Here is a 27,416-nt window from a genome sequence, read left to right as displayed (position 1 = left end):
ATATTAAAAATTTTGATACCAGATTTTTCCTCACTTGTGCCATAGCTTCAAGGAGAATTAATTGTGTGCATTTATCTAGTTGAAATTATTTTGTTAGATTCTTTACAAGTATTAATGTAAGTTTGAATTATATAATTAGTCTTAATAACATCATAATGTCCTTGCCATTTAAAAAGATTTGGTTTGATCCAATAATATTTACTGTTAAATAAAAAAAAAAATGAATTAAATGCAGAAGACTTTCACATGCTCCCAAAGTAAATGTTGTGAACATGTATAGAAAAACAATACTTGTCTGGATTATCCATGTCATAGTTGTTGAATGCAACCAATTATCTTTACTTATTATTTAATATTATATATTTCAGAATGCCTGTATGGAAATAAGAAAAGTGAAAGAAATGGAATATGAAATATTAACAAGTGCAATAAAAGGTTGGGAAGGGGAGGTAAGTCTGCTTTTAAAGATACAAAAAAAAACACCAATTCATGACATACATTATTTAATATAATATGTCATTTACTTTTACCTTAGATATTTTAAAACCTGTTTAGTTAAAAGTACATTTAACTTAAAGCTCCTCAAAGATAATAAATAAATCTGAATAATTTTTTTTTTATTTCAAATGCTCAAAGATATTTTCAAACTTTTAAAAAGACCAATCTTATGATTTGTATGAAAGAGTTACACTTGTTTACCTGATGTCAATTAGTGTAAATGATGTTATTCAACAATCATTTTTTACTGTGACATAATAATGTAAGCATTATGACATAGGAAATGTACAGGAAAATGCATAAATATGAAAGTCATGTTATAAAACAAATTGTTAAATACAGAACTAGTGTTGCATTACGGAAGCACTTATGTTTTGACATTCTAATTTGAAGTGGATGTCATTTCCATTGTGCACTGTGTGTAACTTGCAAGGACCACAGCTATATTGCTGATTTTCTTTGTTTGTTGATTTAAGAATAATAGTTAACTTTTAACAATGCAGATATTAAAAAGATAATGAAATAATCACACAGCAGAAATTATTTTTCCACTACTAAAGAGTGAGTGCATTTATCTTGTTTTCCTCATATATTATAGTTCATAGTTTCTGTATATGATAGTAGTTAATATGTCTATAATTCACTCATTTTTCAGGAGATGTCAAAGTTTGGTGAGGTTCTACATTTATCCCAGGTTCATGTATTCACATCATCTGGAGAAAAGTATGACAGAATATTTGTTTTATTTCCTAACATGCTGGTCATGTTATCAATGAGTCCTAGATTAAGTGGTTACACTTATGAGGTAATATGCTTATTTATTTTTATTATAAAAATTTCATTTTAATTAGAGTTATGTCCTTTAAAAGAAATGAAAGGCGTCTCATAAAAATCAAAACACATACCATAAATGGCATACATTCTTGTACATTCAAATTTTGATCATCTGATTTTAACAATACAACTTATTTTCATGTATATTTATAGCACTTAATTTACATTAACAAGACAGAAATATCATGAAAATGTTGTAGCATCATATAAGATGATCTGAAAAAAAACCCACAAAAGATATAGGTAAGTAATGAAGTGCTGAAATTATTGTTTTTCAAGTTAAGATTTAACTGGATATTTGTTAACACATGTTTTATCTATATTTTATTTGCAGGGACAAATTCCTCTCAGTGGTCTAAATGTAAGCACATGTGATGATGAGGAAAATTTTCCAAGCAGTTTTGAAATTTCAGGTATGGTTACATACATTGTAGAATCACTGTGTAACTCTTTGAACAACTCTTCTTGCAAAAAAACATTTGCCATCCAGTCTGATATGCTGGAATGGAGCAGGGCTTCCAAAAAACATTTGAGCCAGCCGGACATTTTATATCTGATCCCGATTTTAATCCCTTAAGACTAAGTCACAAAAGGCAATTATGGTAATCAGATGGCCATTCCAATGATAATGACATTAGATTAAAAAACGATTTTAAACATTACTTTGTTTTGGATGTTTGGATGTAAACTGTTAAATTGGCAGTGTATCATTCAAAGTGTGCACATCAGCGTGCTCATATCTGCCATAGACTCTTTATTTGTGCAAAATGACATGTCAAAAACTTCATTTTCGTTTTGAAAATCACGTTTTTCTAAAACCGGATGTTGACTTGACAATGGTAAAACATGGACCGTAAACGGATGCGTAAAATCCGTGTACGTTTGCAAAGCGTAACTGAGTGAAGAAGCTCTTTCCACGTTATTTCTTCAACAAAATGTTTGAAATGAACGTTAAGATACAGGTATCAATGATAATTTTAGCATTTTGAAGAAATAAAGGATGCATAATTAAATTTCCCACCTTTGCACATGCGCACACGTGTTCTAGTTCATTCGACGTAGTTCTGACGATTTTTCATTTAAACCTTTTAAATTTTTTTATCAAATCATGTAGATAAACTAATTTCTTATAATTTTAATCTTTTGGACTAAATCAATGAGCTACAAACCGCTGAAATGTAAGAAAATAATTGTGAATAGACCAATCAATTTATACGATGTCAGGTACTGAACATACCGTATATTTTCGAATTTAAAGCGCATCGTTTTATAAGCCGCACGGCCGTTTTTTTGGGTGAAGATTGTTTTTGTCCTTACATAAAACGCACCTGAATATTAAGCGCACACTGAAGAAAACGTATATTTATTCTACTGACCTGATAGTGTCATGAATATTTTCTCCTTTTGTAACTCACACCGTAATTTGTTTCATTTCTATTTTCAGATTGGTGAGAAAGTTGAGAGTATTTTTGAATGTATTTATTTGTGTCATATTAAAATAAAAAATCTTAATAAAATAATTATACTTTTCTCATTGTTTTAATTATGCCAGTTTCGTTTGATGTTTTTTGTCAACAATGGCCATGTGTTGACAGCTTGGGTGTCCATTGAACCTTGTTGTTTTGATTAAAATTAGTATGGTATTGATTGCTTGTTTATTGTTTGAATTGGCATTAAGGATTTAAATTAATCTTAAAAATATATGCATGAAATGTCACCCAAGCCATAAAACTGCCATTGTTTACCTTGATTATGACCTACTTACCTGTACCCACGTGTGAAAACTGTTCACCCAAAAGTCAGATTTTTTTTTAATTAAATCAATCTTAAGAATTTTATTGTTGTCTATAAAATAAAAGTCGAAGTTCTGAAAGTAACAAACATTTTTCAATTTTAATTTGGATGAATACCACAAACAAAACAATTTACTTTTTGCAAGTCATTGTCTATTTTTAAATGAAAGTGTTATGAGCAATGACAAGGGGAATTAAAATAAGACGGCAATAAATAAATGTTTTAACAGATTAAATTATAAAAATTAGTATTCTTTTTTTTTTAGTTAAACATCCAATAATATTTCGTAAAGATATTTCGTTTTGAAACACAATAAAACGACAAACAGTTACTCCTCAGTATTTTATCCTGTTTGGTACCTCTTTTCAAACACGATTATCTCTTTGTTTATGAAGCACTTTAAAGTGTCGATTTAAGCACATGCATCACCATCGTCATTTAAAGAAACTTGTAATATTGGCAAGACACACAATCACTTTCTTTATTATTTCATTAGAAAATTTTATATTAAAACACATTAAATCAACTAACAACTACATATTTATGATAAATACACAATTAATATCCTGTATGGACACAGTTATCTTTCTTTGTTTACGAAATGAACACTAACACATGGTTATCGACTTCCTGTAAACCAACAATGATTGAATGAAATAAAAACAAACGATTTAGTAAATATATTTATTTATTCATAACAAAATATGACACATTAACAATTTATCAAGTCACTGCAAGCACTTGACAATCTGACTGTCTCCAGAAAACAAATCCAGATATTTTTTTTTTCACCGTCGTCCTGAAAACAGAAAATAATACATACATAACACGCACCCGAGTATAACACGCAGGGACAAAGGCAGAGAAAAAAACCTGCGGCTTATTTAACGATTTATACGGTAGTTTACCTGTCAATTGAACAGGTAGATATCACCTGTCCAACAACTAATTAGCCTTGATTAAAATTAGAAAGTTTTGAAGTAGGGGTTGTTTTGATAGTAATTAATCAAGAAAAAGCCTTGAAAACTAAAATGTATATGACCGTTTCATGCTTTGCCCAGCCGGACTTTTACCGGACATTAATCAAATGTCCGGAATATATGACCGTTTTGGAAGCCTTGGAATGGAGTATATTTGAAATCACATATTTTGTTCATATGTTGATTAATTGAATATTAAAAGAGTTTTTTTTCTGAAATCTTTGTAAATAAACAAAAGTTTTATTCAGGAAATTTTGTACAATCCTTACTATATTTTCTACCATATTTCAGGGAACATGATAGAGAAAATAACAGTAACATGTGGAACTAATACTGAAGTAAAAGCATGGTTAGACCATTTAAAACAGCAGGCTAACTATACCTCAGGGACAACCAAACCACAAAGTCTTCAAGTATGTCTAAACACCTTACAGGAACAGATGAAGCTCTTAAAAAATGGGGGATCAATGGAAACCAGTAGTGGTCAAAATAAACCTGAAAATCAAAAAGTGAGGTCAAAATCTGGTGTAGCATGGAAACCTCAGCCTTTATAGTCATCTAAAGCATATTCTCTCATAGCATGTAGAAGAAAAACTATAGCAATGTTCACAAATTGTTAACATTGGTAAAGCATGGTCTTGGCTTATTAAAAAACTTTCATATAAAAGATGGCCTACCCTATACTTTAAAGTTTAGAAACAAAAACTCATAGTCCTTAATCTTAATCTCTTAATTTGATAATGTGTCTATGTTTCAATAAAGTTTATTTCTGAAAGTTATTGTAGAAAGGCTCTGAATCTAAAGGAAACATTAACACTTTGACTACTTTTTATGAACCATTTCTTTGGTGGACCAAAGAAAGAGGAGAAAAGTTATTATTTAATTTGAATTGGGACTAAATTGAAAAAATATAGAAAAAAAAACTGAGAGAGAAAATAGGATGAATATAAGTTGCTTTAAATTATATGAAAAAAATATTCTTTCTTTGAATTACTTAAAGAAAAAAAGGAAACTGCTTTGAGGACTTTTATCTTTCTATATAAACATAAGCATTCGTTCTTAAAATTATACAAAACTTAATTTTAGCATGCTTGATCTTATTAACAAAAACACTGTAAATGAGACCTATAACTATTATGATATTGAATTTATGCTTACATTAAGGAATTGGTATGTGGACATTTGTAGGATGACTTAACACACTAATGGTTAGAGGTATCCCTCCCAGGGTCTTTGGTTTGGTTTAAGGATAACTACTTTTGTACAATTAAAACCTTAAAGTGAAATATGTGTGTTTACAAGAGAAATTTTTTCACTAAATATTTAGAAATTTGAATATGAAAAATCAACAAAGTAACATTGGATTTTTATTAGTGTCTACATACAATGGTCGTTATTTGACGGACATGTAGTTAAAAAGCTGTATATGAATATGGTTCTAGTATTGGGGGTTGAATGTCATTTATAAATACTATCACACTTTGGATTTAAACCTTCACTTCCCCTTTTATGTTATAGATCTCAACTTCACAACCTAGTATTAGTTTGTTAACGAAGGCAAAAACTGCCATGGTAACACATTCCACATGGTCAATGTCATGTCTACGACCTTCACCACCTCTCAGACAGATTCCATATAACAAAGAAGATGGCATCCGAAGTCCAAGAATGGGCAGAAAACCAGTCAGACGAAAACCAGGTGAGTGTAAAATGCAGGGCTCTCTACAGAATCTTATAAGAACAAGATGATAATCTATATAATCTTGTGTTATTCTAATTACTATTAAGTTCTCTGCAGTAAGGTTTGGACTGTAAAATATATTTTATGTTTTAAGGATCTTACAATAGTTTTATGAAGAAAAATGAAACATATTAACGATTTCATGACTTTTTTGTATAATATAACTTTAGCACAGTTTCTTGTATTTAATATATGAGCTGCATCGGATAGAAATCGACCTTATGCTAATCAACACCAATACATCTTTGAACCAATTTTAGTTTTGAAAAAAAAATCAACAGAAAGTCTGGGACTGTTTGCCCAGTTGCATTATTAATTGAATGCTACAAAACGGACTGAACTTCATCTTTAATTTCGTAAATGAATGTTCAAAAAATCAATCATAGTGTTATACACGTACATATTTAGGTAGACTTGCATACGGTCGATTTCTATCTGGTGCAGCTCATATGTAGCTGGGTCAACTTTATTCAATGATATATTGTGTATAACATGTATAACCATCATTATTATTAAGTATTATCAAATCCACACTTCAATAAACTGATATTTTTCTACACCCAGTGAGAACACATTCTCAGGATGAGTATGACTTTAAATCCAGATGGAGACAATGTTAGTATATGAATGTTGTATTCCCATATAATTTGTTATTCCTGCTTTTGGTGTTGTTTATTTTGCATTGATGATATGTATGCATGATTCAAGAATCAAGAATGAAGCTTTTTTATTTAACTGAAAATTTATTTTTGATTTTTATGAATTCTGTTTTTTATTGATTGTTTTGTAAAGCTGTATGTTAAGTTTTATTATTGTATTATTTCTTGCGATTGAACCTTTGGTTATGTTTATTTGCTACATCAATAGACAGGTTTTTCAGTGTTTTAAATACCTATAGGTGTCAGACCACTAATTAAAAATCCCTATCTGTTCAACCAAACTTTGCAATTTTCACAGCTTTCTAAATATTTTACCTTAAGTTTAACTTCATGGAAACCATATCCTCAATTGTACATGTATCACCTTTCTACATGCCAATTTTCAACCAATGTTTAAAGTCTTATAATAAATTTCTGATCTTCAAAACCCAGGTACAACCATAATAACTCTGTTTTCGGGAAATCTTAAATTAGTGTACTATGTAGCGCATTTATCCTGAATTGTTAATGCAAAGTCATAGACAAGTGAATTTTGACTGAAAATTGTCTAAATATATCTCCCTTTCACCAAAAGTTTTATTTTTTGCAAATTTGTTGGTTAGTTTAAGTAAACAATGGCATCAAATGCACTATTTTTTGTCCGAGTAGGCCTACTTTCACATTCGTTCTAAATTGGAGGTAGTAATTTGTGGTCTGACACCTATATACTGACTAAATGATAAAAAAGCACTTCCACTGCAACATGAACCATAAAATAGCCAACTTCCCCTATTACAAACACTACCCTTATACCAAGAACTTTAGGAAAAAAGGTATATATTTAAAGTTTAATGATAACAACACCAAACAAGTTTGTTTTAATATGGAAACAAAAATAAAATACTATACAGCATGCTTCATTAAACTGTTAACCAATGGTGGGTAAATATGAGTTATTTGTGAAAACATTTCATCAACACTGAAATGAAACTTCTTCTGATCTTTCTTTAATAAATATAAACCAAAAAGGGAGGATATTTTATTTAGTGAAAATTATTCTTAAATGACATGAGAAATAGAGTATGAACAAGTAGAATTCATTGGGTTGTACTGAGATTGACAGTGTTAAAGTTCTACCAACACATCTGTTTGTTCCCCTCCCCTCATGCAGATTTTGTAACCTTGGAGACTTAGTTCATACAATGTCAAATGAAGTTGTATGTTGTAACTTTAGTTTAAGAGTCGCCCAAAAAGTGACAGGTTATCGTTCAAAATCTTGTATTCGTCCTGTATGGAAATATTTTATATGCAGAGAAAATATAAACAGTAATCCAGTGGTTTTGAATGTTTGAGAAATGCATGGTTACATAAGCATGCCACATACACATCCTCACACAATATCAACTCTATAAATTCCTTATATGAACAATGTGAATTTGTTAGAACAAGTGAATATCTATTTATATAATTGAAAATGTCCAGTTTTATATTGCTTGTATGCCTTATCATGGCTTATGTACAATTTCACACATTGATTTGAAATTGAGTATTACAATGAAGTATATACAGTACTGCTAAGTCAGAAATTACAGTGTGTAAATATTATTTAATTTTTTTATAAGCAGACAAAAAATGTATACTGTTAACTATTAGTGAATGCTGTATTCCTATAGGTTCAAAATTAAAATTGTTACGTTTTAAATTTATCAATACTGATCTTGTTAGAAATATATCACTAAAATTTTGCAATAAAAAGTATAGCTGCAACTGTTTTTCCAGTATATATACCATACCATATATAAAATATTAAGCATGAAAGTTTTAAAACTGGCATGCCTCACAGATTTGATGAAAGATTTATTTTCAAATCATGAGAATGATGCATTTATAAGAAATGATATGATTTGAAGTATAGGAAAGACGATACAATTTTTAGACAATTTGTAACAATTTTAAGAATTTATGCATGTAATAACAGTATCTTACAATCATGTAGATATACAAGATGTGTATTGATATCAAAGTTGATTTGCTCACACTGTTTTCCAATATAAATGAAGGGAGACAATTCAATCTTGGTTATCTATAGGTTGCATTTCTGTAAATATTGACAATGCAATTTCCCATAGGAACTCCTTTTACGGCTAAAACTGTACCACTTTTACTATGAAGTTTTGAAAAAAATCTTATCCTAGAATTGAAAGTTCATATGCACCACAATTTTTTTCAAAGGTCAAAATATAGGGCTGTGCGGCATATTTTCAACGTTTAGATGCCCTGAACTTCTCAGAGTTTAAACTTACACTAATTTTCTTAACTACCCCTACCTCGAATGAAAGGTTACCACAGATTTCAATGTAAACAATATGCACGTGTTTATTTACTGGTAACATTCCCAAGTTCTGTCTCTGCGATATGGAACACAGAGAGTATAACTGGGAACCAGTATGTAAACAAAATCAATTTTCTATGAATATTCAATTACTCCCCAAAAGAGGCGTGTTTTGAGAAACAGCTGTATTTACAAAGTGCAACCTATACAGACATTTATTCAAATAGAAAACTCTCTAAAATCAGTTTTTCTCACATTAATACTCATTTATCAGAATTAAAGTCTTAAAGAAATCACTGTGTATACTCTAAGTTTTTCTTTACTATACATTTTATACCCCCTCCCCTGTTTCAATTTTTTAAAGAATTTGAAAACAAGACTTTAATTATTGCCAGCTTACCCTATTTGCATATTTTCTGATAAAAAATGCCTAAAACCTGTTAAAAACTGTTTTTATAACATATTGAAAGCATATCAGAATATCATAATTGTAATGTGAAGCAGTCAATCATTACAACATTCAAGATTATATAAAGTATCCAATCCAGCCTCTATCTCCAGTCCACATCTTACTGTATGCCTATTTGTCAATTAAAGAACACATTTTCTGCCTCAAATGGTCAATTTAGAATTCTTGTCACAACAGTATCATCTGTAACCATATATCTGACACAATTTAGCTACTATATATACTAGAAGTGTTCAAACAAAGCCATATTTGCAATAGTTGTATGTATGCAGATACCAGTCTGAATAATAAATTCACTTAAAATGTTGTAGAGATGACTGCTAACATCTGATTTTTGCATAACTTCCAAGCATAGTTATTGTTTTCTATATCAAGAACTTTAAAATCATAAATTCATAGCATTTACAAGTTAAATTATTTGTTTTATGACCTGGGGGGTAGACAATTTGCTATGTTTTTTGCCCCTGGGGCCTCAAATTTCCTAAATCATTCTGCTGTTTCTAGCAATTTGGAATATTTAGTACATATTCAGGATAGAACACACTATTGTAAGTTTTCTTGAGATATTTTTGTTTTTCTAGCTTGTATTTATTATGCCGTGGTGACAAAAAGCAGACTTAGGTGTTGCGGCTTACTTTTGGGTTATCGAAAGGACACAAATACCCCATAAATAATATTCAGGAAGGATCTATGAGTTTCAATGACTGCGAAGAGTAAATATAAGCACTTCTTAACAATTTAACTTACAAAAATGCAAATATTATGATTTAATTTTGTATCCAGGACTTTAAGTAAACTATGCATACTGTAAACTGTGAATTTTTGCTGAGTCATCATATTTAAGGCCCAGGATTCTATCAATCTTCATTAAATATTTATAAAACTTCTTATTTCAGTTAATTTCTTTAAAATCTGTGAAATAAAGCAAATTTGGTTAAATTCTGAATGTTCCCCTTTTTCACCCTATATAGGTTGCATTTCTGTAAATATTACAATGCAATTTCCCATAGGAACTCCTTTTACGGCTAAAACTGTACCACTTTTACTATGAAGTTTTGAAAAAAATCTTATCCTAGAATTGAAAGTTCATATGCACCACAATTTTTTTCAAAGGTCAAAATATAGGGCTGTGCGGCATATTTTCAACATTTAGATGCCCTGAACTTCTCAGAGTTTAAACTTACACTAATTTTCTTAACTACCCCTACCGCGAATGAAAGGTTACCACAGATTTCAATGTAAACAATATGCACGTGTTTATTTACTGGTAACATTCCCAAGTTCTGTCTCTGCGATATGGAACACAGAGAGTATAACTGGGAACCAGTATGTAAACAAAATCAATTTTCTATGAATATTCAGTTACTCCCCAAAAGAGGCGTGTTTTGAGAAACAGCTGTATTTACAAAGTGCAACCTATAATTATGAATAGTTTTACATTGAATAGCGAACCTTACTGTTGATAATGCTTTCTTTAAAAAAAAAAACAAGAATGAGATCAACATAATTAAGAGACTTTATAACCAACTAATAGATAACATTTGCAATGTTAAAATGGAAGATAACAACAACTGCTATGAATAAAAAAAAGTATTTGTTCAGAAATGATTGAATGTAATAATTTACATGTTTGGTAATGCTGCTTTTTGTTACCATGTCAAATTGACAAGACTCACAGCATAGACAGTGCATAGATTTTACTTATTATCACACATACTATATGAGTTGTGCCACTGTTGACACTCTTTATAGATATGGAACAATAATTCCTAATAGCTTTCCTGTCAGCTTTCTGATACAAAAAAAAATCATATTAACGCAAAATTTTATATGAAATTAACTTTTAGTATTACATGACTCAGATATTAAAGGTGTCTTTGAATATTTATCTTCTGCTGTAATTGAATCATGCCTGCAAAAAGTACATAATCATGTATTTTTTGCACCACTGCCTAAAGTTTTGATTTAGATAAACTAATTGTAAATTTGTGTATCATGATTATAATGTGCAGATTGAAGGCAAGAAGTGATACATTCAGTCCATTCCAGATTAATAAGTATTGTAAAAGGTTTCCAGAATTAAATATAAAGGTATGGTAACATTAAAGCTTTATCTTCTGAAAATTTCAGATGACCCTAGAACAATGGAAGAAGATTCTTTAATTTTACGAGTGATAGAAGCTTACTGTACCAGTGCTAAGACAAGGAATACAGTTAATTCATGTGAGTATATCAAAGTAAGGTCTGTTATATGTTGTCCTGTAAAGTATCGTTGCATTGTTGTAAAAACTGTAAACATTTGCTTTTTGATGGTCAAGTCTTGAAAGTAAAAGATAAGAAATATTGTAAGTTGAACATGCATAATGTAATGGTTAATTTGTTCTATGGTAAGGAATGCAACAATTAACAAACTCATTATACAGATCTATTTTACAAAGCTTTATTCCCATGAAAAATATGGCTTCCAATAATATTGAAAAAGTTAGTTGTGGTGAATAGAAATTTGAAGACTGAAAATGTTTAAGCAGTTGTCTTGAGCAATCCTCTCAATTTAAATATTTGATTTTATAAGAAAACATTCAGTTCAAAAGCTTTTTTGATTTGTAAGGAAGACTTGTCATCATTAATCATATATTTAATCAACTCATATATAAAAATTAGAAAAAAGTAGCAAAAGTATAAAATGTATAGAAGATTTTTGTGGTTTAAAAAAATATTATGAAGAGATATTTCTTTATTTTAATGTTGCATGTATTCTTAATGAATGTCTGTTATTCTGTTTGCTTTGTTAAAAGATGTCTTTAAATTGTTTTAAGATGACAACAAAGATTTCTTCTAATATACTTGTTTGTGTGTGCACCTTTCTATGTATGTTTCACTTTTCATCATGGATTTTTATTTGTATTGCAATTTTATGAATGTATCTTTATTTAGTATATCATAACAAATACTGAAAACATGCAATTTTCTGTATTTCTGCTTATAATTTAATATTTTTATAAGAATGATTTTAGTGATGGTGAAAAGTTCTTGATGTAATAAAATCTTACAGCCTTTAGACATTATTTCTATTCGGGAATTAGCCCAGTAATGGGAACAAATAGCAATAAAGTCTATTAGATAGTTCTATGTGAAAAAAGTCATTAGATTGTAACCTCCTGTGCATTAAAAATTGAGTTTTTATAAAGCAGAAGCAGTTCTTTGTTTAAAATGTTTTTAGATTGAAATATTGCCGATAGGTCACTCATGTTGAAAGCTGAAATTCTTATAAAGTTGAATGATGTTATATATAACAATAGTTTTACATAGAACACTGTAGGTTTCATGTATATGTTTAAGTATTTTAGATTAATTTTACTTATTATAATAATTTACTTGAGTTCAGTAGATAAACTTGAAAGAGTATATATTTGTTAAAAAAATAAGTATGTTTTTCTTTTTTTCACATCAATAAATGCATGCACACATTTATACATTTTTGTGTCACATGATTGTTTTGTTTGATATTGTAGCATTTGTTTTAGTTGCTTTACTGAAATTCATTATTAAAACTTAACCAAAACAACTGCTAGCAAACATTTTGCTAGAGAATAATCCAAGAATAATTAATGATTAAATCAAATTATAACCAGAATTTCAACCAGAAATTAATCTGCATGCTAGTTAGCATCAATTTCCAGTGCTGCAATTTCAAATGTTGTCATTGTTCTGTATGTACTGTTATATATAGTAGGAATTAATTCTGTTTTGTTAGATTGTTATCATTCATGTATTTGCTCAGTACCAGGAATTAGAATCATGTTCATAACAGCATGGACAAGACCATTTCTTGGCGCACTTAGGTTATCAATTGGCTGGATCAGATTTTTTTCTCTTATGCACCTGTACATGTGCTTTACTATTTAATTCTATTTAAATGTCCATTGGAAGGCCTCTGACTGACAGACTGAGTGATTGTAAAATTACTGTTATCAATAGCCTATGACAAACAGGTTAAAGGTAAATGATTCAGTATTATTACCAACATCAGTATTGCTGTTGTCCCCGCTGTTATGAAAATGATTCAATGATCTTCTATTTGTTAAACAAAATCATGATTTCTAAATTTGTTAAATTTGAGAACTGAATCCTAAATGTATTAAGAGTGTTCAATTTTTAAATAAAAAAACTTTTAATGCTTTTTTTGTTGCTATGACAGCTAAACATTGAAAATATATTTTATTTTACTGCTGCCTCGGATATTTTTTACAACAATGAAAAACAGTGGATTTGAAAAAATTAAGATTAAATAAAGATGGTTCAATTCAAGGATATGGAGACCATAACATTTCACCAGAAATGGAAGATTTCCAACATGTACATGGACAACGAATTCCAGGTTTCTGCTGTGCTACATTTCCAATAGCTAAAGGAATAGCTAGGACAATCAAAAGATTATAAACTAGTGGAACTGATAAAAACTAATTGTTAATAACATATGCAAATCAGAAAACATTCTGAAAGTGTAGGAGAGCTGTTATCCTACTGCTCTGATTTAATGGTCAAAGATTTGAAAACAGATAAGACTATTCTATAATAGTATACTCCATTTTCGATGTCTTTACAAGTATAAAATAAAATGGCACATGTAAATACAAAAAAAAACCAACTTTGGTACAGTTTATTTTTAATTTTACAAAGAGTTCAATTGTAGAGGTTAAGATTTGTCCTTTGTAAAAAATGGATTTAGTAAACTTATATCAACTAAGTTTTGTTTTCAACAACAACAACTTTTTTTTCAAACAGCTTTTGACAGAATGGAAATTTAATTTAAAAAAAAAAAACATAAATTAAGTTTAGTCTTTAATCGTTTTCACTACCGAATGATTTGCACACTTGTTATTGATATTGTGATATTTAACTTGAGAACAAGCAGCTTGATGTTCCATATCAATGTTAGATAGCTGCTATATACACTGCAATAGTGACATATTATGATCACTTTCATAACTTGGGTTATCATTCTAATAACTCATGTCCATCGACAGCTTTTTGAAAAGGTTTAGACAGGAAGTGTGTAGATTATACTACAAGTTCTGCTCCAGCTATATTAAATATTATCAGAAAGATTTTTTGGGGATTCCAATACCAAAACCTTGACTTTTACCATATCTGATTTTATTATTTGAAGACAGTAGGCAACACACATATCTTCCTTGCACATGCAAATATATTTAGCTTTAGCATTTATTTTTTATATGAATTTGCTACTATGATTGCATAAATGATTGATTTGTTTGTTAGAATTAATAATTCAATGTTAACAGTATTGCCCTTTTTTAACCATGTATGTTGTTTGCTGTGTAATTAATTTTTTGTTGTTTTTTTTGTGGTTTTTAGCTGTAACTAAAGAAAGGTTCACTCTTGTGAGGCCATTACCTAAACCAAATCTTACTCCCATCAAAGAGACCGGTACACAAGACACAGTTTTGCAAGGTACTTCGTGTTGCATGATCTAGGAGATTTTTCTCCATAGCAACATGATGTAGAAGTCTACCAATATTTTTGTTTAAAGACAATAGTAAAGCATGCCCAGTTTGTAGTTTTAATCTCACCCAAAAAAGAATGTCACTAAAGATGAGACATATGTATGCTGATTTGGCAACAATGGCATTCATGATTGGCATCAAAGTTCTATTACTCTTTTATGTGTCTCATAATTCACTTGACACATTTTTATGCCCCACCTAGTGCCAATATGTTCTTCAGTCTGTGAAATCATTCATTCGTTCTTCCATCCATCCCCCCGTTTTTTTGTTCCTTTGTCTGTCCGTCCTGCTTCAGGTTAAAGTTTTTAGTCCAGGTAGTTTTTGATGAAGGTGAATTCCAATCAACATGAAACTTAGGACACATGTTCCATATGATTTGATCTTTCTAATTTTAATGCCAATTTAGAGTTTTTATCTCAATTTCATGGTCCACTGAACATAGAACATGATAGTGTCTGCTTCAGGTCAAAGTTTTTGGTGAAAGTAGTTTTTGGTGAAGTTGAAGTGTATCAATTTGAAACTTAGTACACATGTTCCATATGATATAATCTTTCTAATTTAAATGCGAAATTAGAGTTTTCACTCCAATTTCACGGTTCCTTGAACACAAAAAATGATAAAGTGACAATAATATTCTGGGCCAAATATGACCATTACGGAATATATTTTGCTTTTATAACTCATGCTCCATCCATACCTTTTAATTTATGAAAGCCAGTTATGCAGGCAAAACATTTCAGCATGTCCACTCTTAACTGACTACTAAATATTTGAAATAGATACATTTAGAAATTTGGTCTTGATATCACCTTACTAATTGACACCAAGCGTACTATAAAAATACTCTGTAAAGCATGCTATACTGGCTGGACAGATATTTGGAAATTTTCATCTTCCATTTTAACAAGTTTTCAGATCATAATTTAATTCTAAATTTGCATCATACTATCAAAATAGTACACAGGTGAGTGTTTTTCTGGGTTATAAGTAAAGGTACTATATTTATACCCCCGCTTTAAAAAAGGGGGGGTATACTGTTTTATTATACCCCCGCTTTAAAAAAGGGGGGGTATACTGTTTTACCTCTGTCTGTCCGTCAGTCCGTCCGTCAGTCCGTCAGTCCGTCCGTCAGTCAGTCCGTCCCATGAAACTTTCGTCACATTTTTCTCAGGAACTACACATCCACCCTTTCTGTAATTTGGTATCAACATTTATATATGTTAGCCATACCGTGTGATGCGTTTTCAGATTCATCACTTGACAACTTCCTGTTTACCGAACACTTGTATGATTTTACACATAATAGCCAAGTTGAAAATTTTCGTCACATTTTTCTCAGGAACTACACATCCACCCTTTCTGTAATTTGGTATCAACATTTATATATGTTAGCCATACTGTGTGATGCGTTTTCAGATTCATCACTTGACAACTTCCTTTTTACCGAACACTTGTATGATTTTACACATGATAGCCAAGTTGAAAATTTTCGTCACATTTTTCTCAGCAACTACAATACAAGGATTTCTGAAATTTGGTTTCAGGATTTATATAAGTCAGCTATACCGTGTGATGCGTTTTCAGATTCATCACTCGACAACTTCCTGTTTACCGAACACTTGTATGATTTTACACATGATAGCCAAGTTGAAAATTTTCGTCACATTTTCCTCAGGAACTACAATACAAGGATTTCTGAAATTTGGTTTCAGGATTTATATAAGTCAGCTATACCGTGTGATGCGTTTTCAGATTCATCACTTGACAACTTCCTGTTTACCGAACACTTGCATGATTTTACACATAATAGCCAAGTTGAAAATTTTCGTCACATTTTTCTCAGGAACTACACATCCACCCTTTCTGTAATTTGGTATCAACATTTATATATGTTAGCCATACTGTGTGATGCGTTTTCAGATTCATCACTTGACAACTTCCTTTTTACCGAACACTTGTATGATTTTACACATGATAGCCAAGTTGAAAATTTTCGTCACATTTTTCTCAGCAACTACAATACAAGGATTTCTGAAATTTGGTTTCAGGATTTATATAAGTCAGCTATACCGTGTGATGCGTTTTCAGATTCATCACTCGACAACTTCCTGTTTACCGAACACTTGTATGATTTTACACATGATAGCCAAGTTGAAAATTTTCGTCACATTTTCCTCAGGAACTACAATACAAGGATTTCTGAAATTTGGTTTCAGGATTTATATAAGTCAGCTATACCGTGTGATGCGTTTTCAGATTCATCACTTGACAACTTCCTGTTTACCGAACACTTGCATATTTTTACACTATTAATATTATCCACTTGCGGCGGGGGTATCATCAGTGAGCAGTAGCTCGCAGTTTCACTTGTTTGTATACTGAATCATTAAAAAGTATCTTTTCTTTGGACTTTTGGATTACCAATTATTTAAACAATCTTCATTAATTTAAATATCAGCAACCCCCTAAACCACATGAAAAGTTGACAGGTATGTCCGTGCAAATTCTGCACATATGTGACAACAATCTCTTGCCTCTAAATTATACAGATCAAGAACAAACCCCAGCTAATGACTCCTATTCTAATTTACGAAAAATCAGGAAGTTACATTGAAAAACATTTTCATAGCTATGTATTAATCTTAGATTTCTTTTTATGTTAATATCTCATTTGATGGCATGCTTTACAAATGACACTGTAAGCCACTAATGTCTATACATGTATATATTAAAATGAATGATGTTATTCATGTTAAAAAAGTAGGTGCTAATTTAACTTGGGAATTTCAATCCAAGTGTACAAAATTTTGATTGTATTCAGATGTTTTTATAAGTTTATTTATGAATTTTATATAGATGCTAAAATTATGATTTCAATTGTTCCTGAATATTTCTGTATAGTGTGTTATGAAGTTTGCTTGTAGTTTTTTGTTCTTGAAATTTTTACTTAAAATACTTACAAAAAGCATGTTTAATTCAAAACTGTTAGTCAAAATGTTTATCTGATGCCATAAAGTTGGTACTGCTAAAAGTTATAAAATAATGTTTAAAAGGACCTCAGTGTATATCAATGAGACAGAACAGCACCAAAAGCTAGTCCCATCATTCAATCTCCAACAGACTGTTGTCCTTACAATATGTCATGACGCATGATGTTGTATATAAATCCAAATCTAGAAAAAGATGTGTTTTATTACTTTATTAGTAAAACTATCATATATATATATGGAAAATCCATAGTGATAATTTAAAGAAGCCTTGTCATGTCCATGACTGTTCTGATAATTTCTATAGTTGTTAAACTTATTGAACCTAATTTGTTGTCATCCATATAGTGCCTTTGAAGGAAGTTATCAACATAGTTAAGCCTATGCCAACAGATAGATATGTTCGACGAGATGTTGGTACTCAAGGTACAGTTTGCATTGCATGGTGATCCTCAAGTTTCTTGGAATGTTTAAGTAGATAGATTTTTTTATGAGCAGTTTGAAACCAAAAAATAATGTGTTTGCACTGAGAGATTTAATGATTTAAAGATGAAATTCATATTCTAACTCTTGTGAGCATATATTTTCAAAAAGAACAAAAGTAATAAGAAAAGCAAGTTTTTCTATTTAATTATTAAAGAAGACATATTGGTATGATCTTGTAAGTTAAATAATTTATTATGATAAAAAGTAATTAACAACAGCCATACTTTCATGAATTCAGTAATATACAGACAGATTTGTCGATCTCTCAATGTAAATATTTTTCATGGAAATTAACTGACTTTTTTAAAGCCAAGCACATTTTGATTTTTGTGGGCATAACTTAATTTTGTTTATGTTTGAATTCGGTTGAGGGCAGTTTGTTTAATTTTGCACTTTTTAAGATGTTTTCAAAGTACCCACTGGTTTCAATTTGCACAAGTTTGCAACTGTCAACCAGTCAGTATTTTAAGGATTTTATATGTGGGGTCTGTTTTATGGATTCCTTCATTCTATAGTCTTTGAAACATGACATTAAGGTCTTTAAATGCAAAAAAATAATTTCTGAAACTTAAAATTAACACTGGAAGTATGTATTTGAATAGATATAATTAAAAAATATATGAAAAAATTGTTTTTTGTATTTTACAACTAAAAATATTCAACTTTTTATTATCCCCCTGTTAAAAAATACTGCTTCTATTAAGCATGCTGTAAAATGTGTGTGTGTGTGTGAGTGTGTTTGTTTGAAAGTGATATAACTTCTGGTTGTGCATAGAATGTAAATAATTCTGTTAAAGCAATGCAATATCCTAAACATGTTGTAATGAAATGAACAAATATTAAACATATACTAATTTTTCTATCTTTCTGCTTCTTTCAAACACTAAAGATGAATGTCTTCTTAAACAGTTTTTAATGCCAGTCCCCAAGAACAGTAATAGCTAATCATTATGGTAATATTGAAGATAGCAATTTAACATACCAGTCAAATTTAGAATTTGTAGCATATTTACACCATGTATTGACTCTCTCAATAATAACTTTCGAATTGACAAAATGGCACATTTCACAAGATGCACAAATGTTTTGTATTCAGATGGCTGTTCCTATGAATTTTCTATTTTCTATTTAATATGCAGTTATAAATCATCGAGTTGACATGTAAACAATGATAAAACACAATTGAGTACAAATAAACTGACTCCAAAATAGAAGTTTTAAAATCAAACTCTTGTCAAGTAACATACCACTAAAACAAGATTTCAGCTATTTACCATGAAATCTGTCTAAATATCCAAGCTTAGGAAATATCGTGAAAAATTTAACAGAATAAGAGTGTAGAAGATATTTTATGTGATGAAAGATTAATTTGGGACCCAAAAACCTAGTTTATACTTCTGCCATGATAAAAAAAAAATCACAATCTGACATGCAATGGTTTTAAAGTCAACATTTTCAGACTGTTCAACTGAAATGGTAAAATTGTTCATATAAAAAAGAAGATGTTGTATGATTGACAATGAGACAACTATCCACAAGAGACCAAATGACACAGAAATTAACAACTATAGGTCACCATATGGCCTTCAACAATGAACAAAGCCCATACTAATGTTTGTTACACATATTTTTTGTATAGGGACAATCACAATTTACAATTAATCATAATTTATGCATCAGGACAAAAATTGTGGACAGTAAAACAGACCTCATCAACCCAACTACTCCGAAAAAAAATGAATGTACAAACGAACAACAACAAAAAACAAAAGTCCATTAACCCGACTTAGTACAGACACATATATATATATAATATATATGAATGAATGTTTGTAACTCTAAAATGCATGGTATGCAAAGTCATTTGTTTTATGGTTTTATTGTTGTGTTTAATCTGTCTATTTTTTTATGTATACCCCAAATCTGCCTCATTTCATTTGCAAAAAAATAACAATGTTATAATGCTGCAAAGCATTTTATAAACTAAATTGGAATATGTGTTAAATTTGTTTTTTTGACTAACCAAATGAATGTTGTTCTGTTTTATTAATGTTTTGTTATCTGGAGGTTAGAATTAATTCATTTCTTAATTACCTAGAAATTTCCTGGGAATTTGGTCCTGTATCGAAAGATAATTATGTTTTGTAGTTTTAAGAGAAACATGTATGTCGTGATCATTTGAGATGAATGAACCAAGTATAACTTAAAACATTTGATTAAGTTCAGTTGAATGTTTCTTTCTTTTATTTGAAAGAGCATTGTTGTAATTTTGTTGTAAATTAGTTTTATGTTCTGTAAAATATGTGTATAATATAAAAAGTAACAAAATATAAATATATTATCACATTCTTTGTAACTTCATATTTCATCATGTTTGTTTTATTTTCATTGGTTATTGAATAAATACTTTTGGACTTAATGCTAAATAAGTTAGGGTTATAAAATCAAAAATTGGTGCCACAAAAAAAATATCATTTTCTTTTTGTTTTAATTCTTATATTCAGTTACTTAAATATATTTTTGATTGATGAATAATAACATGTAAAAATTCCTACATTGAAAATTAAGTTTGATCAAGCTATTAACTTTACTAGTAATTTAGAAAACTTTAGTTTATTGAATGTATGTTATATCTTCAAAGCTTTGTTTGGCTATTTGAATTGATAGAAGTCATAAAAATATTAAAACATGTTAGATAAATGTCCATGATTAACCCTTCTCTGTCATATATTATTTAGAGTATACAGGTTATTTTTCTTAGTTTATTTTATTTTTTTGTTTATTTTTCTTTCATTTTGCTTATATGAATGATCAACAAATTATTTATTCCATATTTTTATTCATGCATAACTCACAATATGAAAATTCCTGGTTGAACACTGAATTTTCCATCTTTTTAAAATACTTTTGGATTGAGGGATCTATTGAATACCAGTATTCTATTCTCTTTTTGTTTGTTTCTAACTATTTTGCTTCATTTTAATTTGAATGGCTGTTGCATGTCTGCATGTTGTAATTTTAGCTATACTGATGAATCCTCATGTGTTGATAGCTGAAGAAGAGAAGATAATAGTGGACGATGGAGGGGACCCAACCATGTTACAAGAAAAGTAAGCTAGTATTGTATAGTTGGCATGATAGAAGTTATAAATGTCAGCTTGTCTTTTTATTGGAAATCGGTAGTAAATGTATCACAGCTTTTTGCCCATCCAGAATTACTTTCTGAAATATTTCTATTTACAAGGCAAATACCATCACATACTCGTGTTCCTTTCAATGACATTCATTCCACATCCTTATCTTGTATTACTTTATAGTTCACTTATTTTTTTCAGCTAGTAAGCCTGACTTGGCCAAATTTTGAAGAACTTAGACACAGACTTCTAAAATATGACCTTGAACTTTGACCCTGATGTTACCTGTTCTGGACATTGGTCTATCATTTCTCAAAATATGCTCCTACATTCCTCATATAGCTATATGTACCTGAAAGTGGACTAAAAGAAGACATGAACTTCTATATCTAGTTGACTAGTTTTGTCCAGTTTTAGAAAGGATAATGTCTAGAAAATATTGTTTAGCCTTGTGTTTATTTAAAGGAAGGATTGATGTGTTGATCCTACATTTGTGTTAATATTATTGAAATTTAATATTGAGTACTGTAAATTTAGAAATTATTGTGAAAAATGCGACAGAGTTGTAAACGCAATAATTTAAACTCACATTTTGAAATATTTTATATTAATTAAACAGGATTTTTCTTGAAATCGTAAAAATTAAAATCGCATTTTAGCCTAAAATTACAAAATCGCAATAATAAATGCATGCAATAATTTCTGAATTTACAGAAGCTAATTGCATTGTATTATAAGCCAAAATATTTCAAAGTAGATGACCTCTGGAAAAGAGAATGTAGAAACTACAAATTCTGTAATCTTTTAATTTATAAAATAAACAATGTAATCTCTCCCTGTTTATTTTAGGTCACTTGTGGATACAGTTTACTCACTAAAAGATCAGGTCAAAGCTTTAGAAACAGTAAGTAGACATAAATACTGATTGTCCAGACATCAAAATATATTTTTTTGTTTTCCTCAAATATACATGTACAAAAGGTGTGTTTCTTTTTGCATCAGATATGTCTAAATGGTCAAAATTAAGCATTCAACATGACTAAGTTATCATATTTACCCTCTCAAATTCAATACTCGGAATCAAGTAAAACAGAAACATCTCAATTTTGATAAAATTATAATGTTAGACATTATTCATCTATTGTTAAAAATGATGGAATATAAAGGATATGGTGCATCAATTCATTACAAAATCACTAAACACATATAGGAAAACCCAAAAGCGAACATCATTTCATCTAATGGTCACATCAATGACTTTGACATTCAACAAAAACTCAACCTCATTGAAAGCTGGTCCCTAGCACTGGTTTGAGCAGAGTTCTGAGCATTCAAGAACAAAGCTACGGAGTTATATCAAGAAATTATAAATTATTTAGACAAGACCTGTCATAAATTACTTGACAAATTCTCTATAAAATATAGAATCTATACTTTTATTAAGACAATCATTGGTCACATCAAGAAATATTTAAGAAAACATGAAAGGGAATTATGTATGAATAAGTGAGATAATTCAGCTGGACTGAATTATGAATATCAATATCAGTGGACAAACTAGTGAGAGTAAAAATTCCAAATAAAATTATCTAAACATTGTGATAACTGTAAACATATGAGAGCCTACATCTCAACTTTTTGATATTCAGATGTGGAATAGATTTTACAACCCCAAATTAATAGTGTTCTTTACCTATAGCCCTCTATGGGCAATAGTTGATTGGGTTCCCGCAATAAAATGAAAGTTATAATCTAATGCTAGTAAATGTTTTGTATGCTGAGTTTGTATTTGTTTGTGTTTTATAGGAACATAAGAGAATGAAGAGAGATTTAGAGGAAGAAACAAAAGCCAGAAAAAGATTAGAGACTAACATGAAAAAGTTTATTAAAACCAGAACAGATATGCTGGATGAAAATCTTATGTGATCTCTCTTGGATAATACATTACATTTGTCTCAGTATGTTAACATTTGAAAGGGGCCATGATTTTCATTAATATTTTATAAAAGAAATCAATTTGTATTTTATAAATACTAGATCATGTGAAAGAAAATATGTTTTTGTAAACTTGTTTATAAAAACAGTTGCTATAACTGAAAAAAAGTATAAAACTGGTCTGCAAGATAAATAATATCTGTTGCAAAAGTTGCCCAAGGAACCAATTTTCAGTGTTGCAGAACAAAGAGCTTACATAAAGGAACTGGCCTTGAAAATATGTTACAGATAATAGAATGATCTGTCATTTTAATAAGGGATCTCATCTAGAATAGTAGCTATACTTATGTTATAAATTTATTTTGTTTGGTATAATAAATTGAGGAAAAAGTATGAAATTCTTATGAAAAGGAAATCAGTTAGATGTTATAAGATAGTATATTGAATTGGTGATTATGAAATTGTTTCTAAATCCATTATTTAGAGTGCTTGTAGTTGAGGAATGACTATTTGATTAGGAGAAAAATTTATTAGGGAGACTGAGATATACAATTTTTGTTATAAAACCTTATTACTAACATGAAAAGTCTTTGTCCAACCTAATACAGTTTATATTATTTGTTAAGTTTGTTTTTCTGTGCTATTTGTATATATGATCTTGTCCTGCATAATATTTTGTTATATTGTTTATTATATAGATAAGATTTGGATATAGTGATACAGCTAAATCAAAATAGCTATCTAGTCCTCTTTACATAATACTGGCTTGCTTAGGCAGATAAATGCTTTGAGAGAGCTATCTTCATTTATAATTATGGTCTTGTTGGATAGTTGTCTAACTGGCAATCACACCTCATCTCTATTGTGCTATAACAAAATTTAAAAAATACAAGCTATTTTGCATTGAATCTTCCCCCCCCCCTATTTTAAATAGACCAACACAACAAAGTCTTAGCCTCTCAAATTAAATTAAATTAAAATCTTGTGAATTAACCATTTTATTGTGCTAAAATTTTATGAAAATTATTGTTTGCTGTATCTTTATAATTAGTGGATTCTATGAGGTTAAACAGTTATACATGTATTGCTAAACATTTAAATTATTCTCAGGTCAGTTTCAGCCTTTTTGATAAAGCATTATTACTTTATTTGAAAAAGAAATAAAATGAAAGGATGACCTACCACTTTTAGTATTTCAAAGTTTTTCTTGAGAATGAATTATTTATCTTATATATGACTGGTAATATATGATATCTTTGCCAAGATTTATAACATTGTGATACTTGGATTTATATTATAAAAATAAAAACTAATCACTTGTTTATTTTGTTTATACATAACATGATACTGGATGTTTGTTTTTCCTCTCATAGCTGTAGATTTTCAGAGATAATTTACTGCATACAGTTAAATTGTTCTTCTGGTATTGCTTCATTAATCATTTATAATAAGTCAATAGTTTCTGCTGATAACTACTTTTAAACACATTGGACATTTTTGTCGAGCCAGAGAGCTTTCTTGGTTCAGTGACTACTTGAAAAAAGTTAAGATTGTATACCTTGCAAGGTCCTCGTGTCCATCAGTTTTCACTTGACCTTGACCTAATTTCATGGATCAGTGAACAAGGTTAAGTCCATATCTTGGATACTATAAGCAATAGGTCTTGTATATTGGTGTATGGAAGGATTGTGAGGTGAACGTGTCCAACTGGCAGGTGTCATCAGACTTGACCTCATTTTCAAGGTTCAGTGGTCAAAGTTTTTGAGTTTTTGGTCTTTTTTTCTAAAACTATATGCAATAGGTCAACTATATTTGGTGTATGGAAATATTTTATGATGTATACATGTCAATCTCACGATTTATTTGACGTGATCTCATTTTCAGTTCATTGCTCAGTGTTTTGTGTTTTGGTCTGTTTTTCTTAAACTATAAGCAATAGTTCACCTTGTATGGAAGAATTTTAAATTGTATATGTCTGTCTGGCAGGTATCATCTGACCTTGACCTCATTTGGTGGTTGATAGGTCAATGTTTAGTTTTCTTGGTTAAGTTTGTTTCTTAGAAACTATATGCAGTAGGTCTAAGTTTGTTTCTTAGAAACTATATGCAGTAGGTCAACTATATTTAATGTATTTAATGATTGTGAGATGTACATGTATTTCTTGTTTGGTTTATCTGACCTTGACCTCATTATTTTGGAGCATGTTAAGTTTATGTGATATTTGTAGTAAAGCTTTATATTTAGGACTATCAACATAATATCAATGGTTAGTAAAGATTAAGAAGGCAGGGCATTTCAGTATGTGCACTCTTGTATTTCTTTATTGGTATATTTTCAATATAACTACAACTTCAATTGTTGTGTGGGAGCTAAACATAAAACTTGTTTCCATATTTTCCCACAACAAGGTTATTGGGGCCATATAGTTTGACCTTTGTCTGTCATTCCATCATTCTGCAACAAACCATTCTAGGCAAATGGTCGAAGTCCCATAACTCCTGTAAAAATGGTGTGTCATAAGATTAACTACACATGCACCAAGTATGGTGTGTCATAAGATTAACTACACATGCACCAAGTATGGTGTGTCATAAGATTAACTACACATGCACCAAGTATGGTGTGTCATAAGATTAACACACATGCACCAAGTATGGTGTGTCATAAGATTAATTACACATGCACCAAGTATGAGAGCTTTTCTTTACAACAGCTCAGAGAGCTCGTGTTCAAAAGATGTTATTGTTATAATACTTAAAATATTTGGTCAATTTCTACAACTCTTAAAATTGGAACTGACAGACTCCTTTACCATATCTCTAAGGAACAACACACCATGTATCACAACAGAAACTTGCCTTGAAAAAGAGGTAAATATAAAAATATGGAGATGTGGTAAGATTGCCAATAAGACAACTGTCCATAAGAGTTCAAATAAAGTGGATGTATGGAATAATAGGCCCCCTTTATACTGCAAATGTCAGTTGAACCCTGCCATAGATGCATGTACACCTTACATTCATTCTATACACCAAATATAGTTGAACTATTGCTTAATATTTCAGTTGTATCTGAAGAGCTGAACTAACCAAGAAAAATTAATGTTGATCAAGGAACCATGAAAATGAAGCTCAATTAAGGCCTGACCGTTGGAAACAATCATTCCATTCACAAAAAAAAACTTGACCTATTGATTATACATTGCAGTATCTAAGAAGCACACCTTAAAAAAAAATGCGGTCTAATAATAAACCATGAGGTCATGGTCAGATGAACCATACCAGATTGACATGAAGACCTAACAATTGTTGCATTCATAAAAGATTGTCATCTTAAAATAAGTGAGAAATACAGGTGATTGAAAGCCTCTAGTTTTAAGTAGTGCCTGAACCATGAAGTGAAGGATGACTGATATATGTATGACCTTCAAAACACATCTGCATATTTCAATTAAATTAACCTTATCTTCTACATGCTGAAATATAAAGTTTAATACCAAAAGTGGTAGGTGTACAACTTCTGTAGAACAATCTGAGCAGTTTTGTTGAAATTTGTCATGAAGATTCACAACCTGATGCAATTAGAAATTTTAAAAAGTCTATGTTCAAGCATAACTCTCACTACACCTACTATTTCAACTATCGATCTGAGAGATTCCAACACAAAATCATATACCCTGCCATTTTTAGTTACATTATTTGTAGGCTATGTAACACAGATCTTCTTTGGATGATTTCCCCATTTTTGTATGACCTGAAACAAATGTCAAAATATGGTATGCTTATACTGTGGCCTAAACTTTTGGTATTAAACTTCATATTTTTACCTTTGAAGTTTTCGTTCTAAAAATAGACTTTTAGGTATCTTAAAGGATAATTTTGCCCTCAGCTCCATGGTGTGAAAATGATAATTTCGATACGAAAGGGTTAACAAAGTGTAGACAACACAGACACGATTATTGTAAATTCAGGGATATTTGCAAGGTTTTCATTAATGCAAATAATTCAACTAGGCGAGTATTACAATAATGACAATTTCTTCTGATATCGTATACCTAAAT

The 27,416-nt window shown here is 30.0% G+C and overlaps 1 protein-coding gene across 13 annotated transcripts in view; it reads left to right on the top strand.

The window, feature by feature from the left end:
• The window catches only part of LOC143067767 (rho guanine nucleotide exchange factor 7-like), a 39,712-nt gene extending 15,035 nt beyond the window's left edge, over positions 1–24,677 (top strand). Inside the window, exons 9-20 of one of the 13 annotated variants that reach the window (XM_076241291.1) lie at positions 369–449; positions 1,154–1,303; positions 1,667–1,745; positions 4,398–4,519; positions 5,625–5,805; positions 6,412–6,462; positions 11,417–11,509; positions 14,666–14,761; positions 18,150–18,227; positions 21,310–21,397; positions 22,271–22,325; positions 23,228–24,677. In XM_076241291.1, coding sequence (XP_076097406.1) covers positions 369–449; positions 1,154–1,303; positions 1,667–1,745; positions 4,398–4,519; positions 5,625–5,805; positions 6,412–6,462; positions 11,417–11,509; positions 14,666–14,761; positions 18,150–18,227; positions 21,310–21,397; positions 22,271–22,325; positions 23,228–23,347 — 1,194 coding nt within the window. In that variant the 3' untranslated portion in view covers positions 23,348–24,677. Of the gene's footprint in view, positions 1–368; positions 450–1,153; positions 1,304–1,666; positions 1,746–4,397; positions 4,616–5,624; positions 5,806–6,411; positions 6,463–11,416; positions 11,510–13,550; positions 13,939–14,665; positions 14,762–18,149; positions 18,228–21,309; positions 21,398–22,270; positions 22,326–23,227 lie in introns of those variants that run through there. The other 12 variants (XM_076241288.1, XM_076241286.1, XM_076241289.1 and 9 more) reach the window with 12 other exon arrangements.
• Positions 24,678–27,416: the final 2,739 nt, after the last annotated feature.

Source organism: Mytilus galloprovincialis, chromosome 3 (assembly GCF_965363235.1).
Source record: "Mytilus galloprovincialis chromosome 3, xbMytGall1.hap1.1, whole genome shotgun sequence".
In the NCBI taxonomy this organism is placed as follows: Eukaryota; Metazoa; Mollusca; class Bivalvia; order Mytilida; family Mytilidae; genus Mytilus; species Mytilus galloprovincialis.
The sequence above is the reverse complement of the archived record's forward strand: the minus strand, read 5'-3'. Positions and strand labels throughout refer to the sequence as shown.